This window comes from Pteropus medius, unplaced genomic scaffold (assembly GCF_902729225.1).
Source record: "Pteropus medius unplaced genomic scaffold, Ma_sr-lr_union100, whole genome shotgun sequence".
Classification (NCBI taxonomy): domain Eukaryota; kingdom Metazoa; phylum Chordata; class Mammalia; order Chiroptera; family Pteropodidae; genus Pteropus; species Pteropus medius.
This window is the reverse complement of record NW_024353517.1, coordinates 1,934,774-1,943,493: the sequence shown is the minus strand read 5'-3', so window position 1 is coordinate 1,943,493 and position 8,720 is coordinate 1,934,774. Positions and strand designations below refer to the sequence as shown.

At 42.1% G+C, this 8,720-nt stretch overlaps 1 protein-coding gene across 1 annotated transcript in view; it reads left to right on the top strand.

The window, feature by feature from the left end:
- Nucleotides 1-3,952: 3,952 nt before the first annotated feature.
- Nucleotides 3,953-8,720, top strand: part of KLHL6 (kelch like family member 6) — a 47,451-nt gene continuing 42,683 nt past the window's right edge. Inside the window, exon 1 of the mRNA XM_039850562.1 lies at nt 3,953-4,325. Coding sequence (XP_039706496.1) covers nt 4,039-4,325 — 287 coding nt within the window. The 5' untranslated portion in view covers nt 3,953-4,038. The remainder of the gene's footprint in view (nt 4,326-8,720) is intronic.

The following is an 8,720-nucleotide window of genomic DNA, read 5'->3' as shown; positions in this document are numbered from 1 at the left end:
TGTTGGTATACTGGAAAATATTTTTAATATTTTTATCTTGTATCCAGCCACTTTACTGAATTATTTTATAAATCCTGCAGAAGTGATGTCTCACTGGCCCCTCATTCACAGACTATGAATCAGGAAGGAGAGACTTCTGCATGGGGGAATAGAAGTCTTATCTGGCTTGCGTAGGACAATAGATGGCTCCTGTCTAACCTGGTGGTAGCCCCATACAGGATATTAATTCCATATATAAAGATAGCCCCCATATGGGGCATGGAAGAGCAACAACTCAAAGATTCTGATAAGCAGGAAATAAAGGCTGCCACGACGATCCCCTTTGACCTTTTTACTAACATAAGAGAAGGAAAAGAGGGGTCATCTCCTTGTCTGGGAAAGAGCAGCGGAAGCAGAGGGCTGTTGGCAATGATGGTGTTCAAGGCAGAGTGCCCTGGAAAATGTGGCAGGCAGATGCCCAGAGGCACTGCGGGGGCAGCCTGTGATGCTTTGGTCCCATTGCAATTGTGACTGTACCCTACAAAGGCAGTCAATGCTCTAGATGGCTTTGTGAAGTCCTTACTGTCAGTGATGCGTTAGGCTCTTGGACATTAGGATTCAGCAGCAAAGAGCAGGAGCCAGAGCTGACTGGACATTGGCTAGGTTGGTGGAAAGAGAGAATCCCCTGACTGAATCAAAGTCACAGTTGCCTGGGAATGTTTTTGTGAAAGCCTCTCCTTGGGATTGAGATTCTGTTGAGGTAGGAGAACAGTGTAAAGTGGAAACCATGGGTTTTAGAATTAGCCAGACCCGAGTTCAAATCTTGATTCTACCATTAAGACACATAGTTTCCCACCCCCCACCACTCCAAAGCAGATCTTAAGACAAGGATTCAGTGCAGGTAGTTTATTTGGGAAGCTCAGTGATGGGGTGGGAAAGTGAGATGGGAAGGGCAGGAAGCCCTTAGAGGATGAGTGGGTTACTATTATGGGCAACTGGAACTCAGTGCTCTGGGAGTCTTCTGACAGACAGCGTAGAGCACACTTCTGTATTGTCTCACCAAGAGACAAAGAAGCTAGCCTACTTATCTACCAACTCCTGGTCCTCAGTTGAAGGTCACTCTTAGGGGCATTAATTCTCCAGTACTTCTAGTGAGCTGGTATGCTCTTATAGCCAGAGAATGCTCTCAGCAGAGTGATGCTTTTGGTGTGTATGGGAACTGTCTATGGGTGAACTCCAGGGTGGATTGGGGGGATGTGAGCGTGACTCTGATATTATATGCTACAACTACAATTATGTGACCTTGTCTGTTTTCATGTCTCTGAAGTGGAGATCATAGTACTTACCTGCACTGGATTAGTGGGAAGATTAAGAGCATTAGAGTTCATAAAGTGCCTCTGGTAGTTCCTGGAACATAGTCGATGCTCAGTTAACAATTATTTTGTAGCAATAAGTTAACATGAAGGAACAGTGGCTCTTCCTCTGTGGCTGACTTGACTTGTTTCTATCTCTATAACTTGCGTTAGAGGAGAGAGTGGACTGGAGTCAGAAGAGGCAATCTGTGGCCTCAGGACTGAGAGTTTCCTTGAGTGAAGCTATGCACTTGTACAGGGACAGAATCTATTCCTTACAAGCCTCATAAAGCCTACCAGCTTAGTAAGATATAATTAAAGTAAGATATAATTGTTTTCTTAGTAACAAAGCTTTTGCCAGTGGCTCATACATTTCGTTGCCTGGTAGGGAAAATAAAGCTTTCCCATAACAGAGTTATTTTGCCTGTAGCTTATAAAGAATATTTGCCAGTTCATGCTAAATGTCAGAGTATATCCAGATTGACAGAGATGCCAAACTGATTGGGTTCTTTACCTCTGCACTAAAATCTAATTATAGATATCATCACACCAATGCACAATTTTGTGTGTGCTTGCTTACTAGGAAAATGGAGGGTTGGGGGGAAGGTAACAGTAATCCTCTTATGAGGTGGGTGGGCTTGGGAGGTATCTGAAAAATAACAAGGGAACTTGGTGAACGGGATCCATCATGAACTAAGAATTGAGTTTTAATTTTGTTTTATTTGGGTGGTTGGGGTGGAGTTGAATATGGCCAATGTTATTTACAATTTAAAAGGCTTTGGAGCACAAGATACCATAGTTGTGTGCTATTCTCAGCTCTTCTAGAGGTGGCGATTAGAGTCAGGGAGGTGAAAGTTCTGAGTTCCTCTCAGCCGAGCCCTGCGGAGAAAATGAGGGTTGTGCATGTCCCTGTGGCAGGACAGGAGGCTAACTGCACATCGACCTTTCCCTCTCTTTTGTGCCAGCAGACCCTGATTTTGTTCAGCTATCAGATGGCTATTCTTTGATCTTGGGGAAAGCAGACTAGTTTCAGTGGATGAATCAAGTTGGTTTAAGCCAATCATGGTATTGCATTTCTATTCCCTGGTGTGAGGTGGCCAAGCGGCCTAGAACTCTGCGGTGATTTTAGGAAATATTTGTGAAGAGAGAGAAGAAACCTGCTCTTTTACTTTTTGGTACTGGCTGGGATTGTATGAAGACGTAGTGTTTGGTACTGTGGCAGCTGTTATGTGACCATGAAGGAATGTCTCCATCACACCGAGGGTGATAGAACGGAAAGATGGAAAAATTGTGTGTCCTCGATGCATCCCTAAACTTCTGGATCAACCTAGGACTCTACACCCCTGGCTTCTTATAACGTGACACTGCTATTGTTTAAACCAGTTTTGATGGGATATTCTGTTATAGAAGCCAAAAGCATCTTGATCGACAGAGCTCTGGATAAAGAACAAGTTTGGGAAGAATATCGAAGACGCTGATTTTAAGAGTAAGTATCCACAGAAAAGAAGAAGGGCTGAGGCAGAAACGGGACTTCCGGAGAGGGCTCAATCAGCGAGACGATGGAGACTCCTGTTGATCAGGAGGCCTGGTAATGCTCTCCACTGCTAGAAGGTGAGCGTGAGCACGAGTGAGACAGCCGAGGCCACTGTGTCAAGGCACCGGAATGGTGCAGCCACGGCAGGCGAGTTCTCTCTGTGAGAGACTCAGGACTTAGGGTTGACATGATGTTACAGCTCTGAGAGCCTGATGGTGGTGGAGGAAACAGTGGCCTTGTAGCCAAACAGAGCTGCGCCCTGCCACTCACTTGAGCAGAGCTCCAGTTTCCTTAGCTGTAAAATGAGAAAAGTTGTATCTACCCTTGTGAGTTGTTATAAAGATTAAAATACATTAATGTCTGTAAATTTCCTAGGATATAGCAGGAGTTTAATAATAAAAAATAGTTATAACTATTTAATGGAGACCAGCAGGAGTAATGATGCTGGGTGACATCAGCCCGATTTGAGACTTGCTAGGGCAATCTCACTAGACCCTGATTGGTCTTCTCAGAGGGAAGACCCTAGGGAAGGAGTTTCTGAAGATCATTTCTTCTCTACCCCCAGAGGCATATGTGATACAACAGACATTTTGGAAGAGGGAGTGGGGAACATTAATATTTGCTATGCCATTGTTTTCTCCTGAGCAAGGAGGAAGACAGACAGAAGATGTGCAATGCTGATAGAAGTGAGAATGCCAGAGATAAGTGTGTTTTTCAAAGTATCCAAGGGATTACGTGGGGCTCACGGTGGGCTGTCAGATTCCCGGGAGGAGGGTTGCCCCTTGCCCATCCTATCTTTGACACCCTCGGTTATAGAAGCACCAGGAGTACAAATGCAATAACCAGAACCAGACGCTTCCTGCTCACGGATATGAGGGGGGAGGCGGACCAAAATAACTGCACAACACTAATAGCAGACTCTGAGAAGCCACCCCTTCTCTCCTGGAGTTCCTTCCTACACACTCCTTCTAAGTAATTTCTAACCTTATGATGATTCACAGAAAGAAGAATAGAAGTTATTGGCGTTTGTAGTAACAGGATGAGAAAGTGCGAGACTTCCTGTTATGTGTGTGTGACAGCTGGTGATAAGTGGAGGGCCCTGCACAGGAAATCCGCTCAGCTTCTGCAATGTGACCTGCCTGAAACTTGGGCACTCCTTCAGTCTGGACGTTGATGGCAGGACAAAGGGGTGCCTGGACTATGGGCGAGGTGGTAGAGAAGAGTTTGGAAGGGCCCCTGGCACCTCCTACCGATGAACCCTCCCAGAAAAGGGGAGACTTGGTAGAACTCTTAAACGGAGATAAGGTAAAATTTGACGACGCGGGACTCTCCTTAATTCTGCAGAATGGCCTGGAGACCCTTCGACTGGAAAACTCTCTGACAGATGTCATCTTGTGTGTGGACATTCAGGAATTCTCCTGCCACCGCGTGGTGCTTGCTGCAGCCAGCAACTATTTCAGGTCAGCACGTCTAAGACCAGAGTCACATTGGGCACAATTTGTCAGGAATCTCTGTATTGATGTGGGAGCCCAATCTAAACTAGTCGGCTGTTGCATTTATGGTTTATATATCTATTTAGGTTTCTGTGTTCATTCACGGTACAAGAAAGGAAGCTATTAAACCTTAGATTTTAGGATTTAAGCCAAATTATGAGCGATTGGCATAAATAAAAGCAATATTTATATATTATGGTAGATCTTCTGTGTGATGTGTCCTTGTTCCAGAGGATGGAAAATTACTGAAGTCATGGGGATTTTTTCCCCTTTGGTCTGACTAGTGTGTGGGAAATATGATGATATTGTCTTTGTTCACCAGTAGGGGTAGAGAAAAGGACATGGCCTCTCTTATGGAGTTGTCAAATGGCTTGCTGAAAATTAGGGGTTTCTGTTTGTGCTGAGGGGGTGGGTGAGAAGGGAAAGCTGTTACAAAGGTGCTTTAGAAGCGAGAGGATCCTAGTTACAACAAACTCAGAGACCTGGGTTCCATCCCACTCTGTCCCTTCCTGACTCTGGGACTTTAGGCAAGTCACTCAGTGCTCTGAGTTTCTGTTTTGTCATCTCTAAGATGGGAACAATAATGATTAACTCTCAGAATTGTTGTGATAACATGAGAGGGAAAAGTGTCTCACAGACTGCATAGCATAGAGCACATGCTCACTATATCTTTGTTGAAATTTGTCACCTATTCTGCTTGGCTCAGCTAAGAACCATTTATTGAGTGTTTACCATGAGCAAATACCTAGGGTAGGAATGTGAGAGAATCAGGAAGCCAGTAAATACAGCTGGATCCAGAGTTCTCCAGATTGATGTAGACATGGTGGGAACCAGTCCCCAAGGAAAATGTGGATGAAGAAGGTATTTGGGGAACACTTACAATGAGAAATACCCTTATACTACCTCAATGAGATTTTTCTTAATTCTTGATTCTGGCTGAGGAAATTAAAACAACTTATGTAAATATCATGGAAGTTGTTGTTGTTTTTTGAGATGCTTGGAGGGAAATTTTGTTTGAAATTCAGAGTAGGGTCAGGAGGTTGTTGTAGAACTGATTAGGTCCTACGTATAGACAAGACAAGAGGATACCTGGTTTGCAGAAAGTGGCAGACAGACAGACACATAGTTACCTGATTTTATTTTTGTAGCAGCATGGTGAAAGTGGCTGATGTGCCCTTTTATAGATGAGAAAATAGGAACCAACATTGTATATTTAGTCATTGCTGGAGCAAGGATTGAGCACATTCTAGAAATATTTGTTTTTACTGCAAAACAAACTGCCACTGCGTTTGGAGCTTCATTCCACAAGAAGTATGTAAAAGTTAGGATGTAGGCACAGCCATAAAGATGGGTTGATATAGGTAAACACATTACTCTAGCAACATTGACCATATGCTTTCACATTGATCATAAGCCCTTTAAGAAGTGAATGCAAGTCAGCTTAGCTTAATGCCCTGGATATTCATTTTTAGGTTGATAACTTTCTATTTTGAATCACTGGAAAACTGCTGTCATAAAGTGTATACCCGATTAGTGATTTTGTTAGTGGCTCGTCCTGGCTACGGAACAGCACTGCTGGCTGTGTGCTCTTGAGTACCTCACTGGTTTCTCTGATCCTCGGATTTCTCATCTTAAACAGAAGGTGTGTGGGCACAGTCCTTCCAACTCTGCTGATGTAGGATACTTAGAGAAAGTCTCTGCCGGTCCTTAGAGGAGGCGGCGGCAATGAGAAGCTGGGGCCCACATGGTGTGTGTTTCTGCCATGGCTGAAGAGTCTCTTCTAAAAATGCCTGGTCATGAAGGGAAATTCCTTCTATTCTTTCCTTCGGAACAGTGACTTTTGGTTCTTATCTTGGTATTTCCAAGATGACTTTCCTCCTCTAATGAACACATTAATCATGGAGACAGGATTTTTTTTTTTTTTCTGATACTAGGATTAACAATAACTTCTGTCATTGAGCACTTATTGTGGGCCAGGCCCTGTGCCACCTGTGTCACATACACTATCCCACAACAATTTCATTCCCATTGACAGAAGAGGAACCAAAGCTCAAAGCGTTTCAGTTAACCAAGCGGCGAAGTGGGATTTGAACCTTAGGACTGACGTTAACTTTAACATTGCCTCACCGCCTGTCTTGCTTTGTTTCTAAGATTTTGAAAGGGGCCAGGAGCCAAGTTCCCCTTATGCCCAGACTTTGGAAGGGCAGAGAGTCTGCTCTGCCTGAAGGGCTTCTGACATAGCCCTCTGCATTTCGGAGGGCCTGGAAACTGGTTGTCAAATTACATAGGTGTTTTTGGTTTTTTTTTAACCTTTAATCATTGAGAACATAAATATTTTCTGCTAAGTGGTTGAACCATAGTTTATTTAACCAGATGTTTGGATTGTTTTTAATCCTTTGCTATTACAAAAAATGTACACATGTCTTTTCATATGTGTGTGACAGTGTCTGGAGTATATTTCTAGAAGAGGGTCTGCAGTTTTAGTAGATATTGTCTGATTCTCTTTGATAGGGGTTCAATAATTTTGCCCTCCCCACAGCCTTGCCAAAAGAGGATGGCTTCAAACTTTTGGATCTTTCTCAATCTAATAGATGAGAAACAGTATCTCAATTTAGTTTTAATTTGCATTTCTCTTATTTTAAATAAGGTCTGCAGTTCTTCTTATTCTGTGAACTACCTCTTCACAGTCTTTCAAATTTTCATGGACATTTTAAAATTAAAATGTATTTTTTATCAAAGTACTACATGCAAATAGTTATCAGAGTCAAACTGTATTTAAAGGCTGTTTAAATTCTTCTTTACTTTCTATATCCTTCAGTCTTGCTCACTAGAGCCCACCATTTTCAACACTTAGCTTTTTCTTCTAATGTTATAATTATACTTCTACAAAACATGCTTGTACTGCTCTTTATTTTTTTTGCCTTATAGACGTATTTATTTTTTAAAATAATTTCATTGAAGTATAACTTACATGAAATAAAATTTACCCATTTAAGTGTACGATTCGATAATTTCCTAATAAATTTACAGTTCTGCAGCAATCATCACAATCTAGTTTTAGAAAATTTCCATCAACTCTAAAAAGATCCCTCCTGCCCAACTGCAATCATTCCCCATTCTCACCCTTACCACCAAGCAACTATGAATCTTTCTGTCACTATCAGTTTGTCTTGTCTTTTCTGGATATTTAATATACTTGGTATACTGATCTTTCATGATTTCTCAGTGTTAGGCATCGGTAAAGATTCCTAGTATGTCTGATAAAGAGTTACTACTTATACCTATCTCCTGTACCATGCACTTTCCTCCTATAATCTTTCAATATGCCATCACATTTTTGATAAATTTATATTAAGAGTTTACATTATGCCCATAAAAATATTGTTTCCTGTTGAGCCAAATTGTGTGAGATTATTACATTTCTTTTCTTATAAACTTTTTTGTGCCTTTCCTGAAGTAAATAATTTATTCTTTTTTCCATTTCCGTATTGTTTGCTCACAGCCTCACCACAGTAATCTTTCATGTGGTCCAAAGCATCAGAAAATCCATAAGTTCCATTTTCCCCAGAATCTTCTTCTTTTCCATCATCCTACACATGTTCTCTGGACCTGCTGCCCAGCTATTTTCTAGTTGCACATGAAGCAATGGTGGCTGCAAACAGGGACTATATTAGTAACACAGACAATGTAGTTCCTTTTGGAGGCCTATTTAAAAGTCTTGAGTAGAATGAGGAAGTTGGGAAAATATGTAGGGTTGAGACTGAGAAAAGGGTAAGGGAGAATAAAGCTTAGAAAGTAGCTCATAACATGCATTAAATGTCAAACGGTCAAATGTCAAAAAGTCTAAATATTTTCATGGCAGAAAAATTGAGGGCAGTATAGATTTAACATTCGTGTTGATGTTTTTAAAAAATTTATAAGACTACTAGTGTATTTTATAAGAATGAACAAAGTCGTCATTTGTGCTATGCCTTTGGTCAGGTGCCTATGTCAAAGTCATTGGAAGGGGTTTTCATCTGTCATACTGAGCCCATCACCCAAAGGATCTCCATTTAAACCAGCGGTTCTCTCCATTTGGTTGGGGGAGCAGCTAACTGCAGAATATGGCACACTCCGCAAATGATATTGATCTGTGAGAGCAATCATGTTGTGATTCCCAGGTTGGTAGAGGGCAGGGAGAAGGGAGATGGAGGAAGGGGTCATCAGCTTCTCTCAGTCAGACCTGAGGACTGGCCCTTCCGACATGAATATAAAAGCTTCCAGGCTGAGGCTGAGTCAACAGGAAGCTCCTTTGTTGCGGCCAATGCTAAAATCCCTAGACTGGCCCTGCCTTGTACTTCAGTACCTCAGTCCCTGGGACTG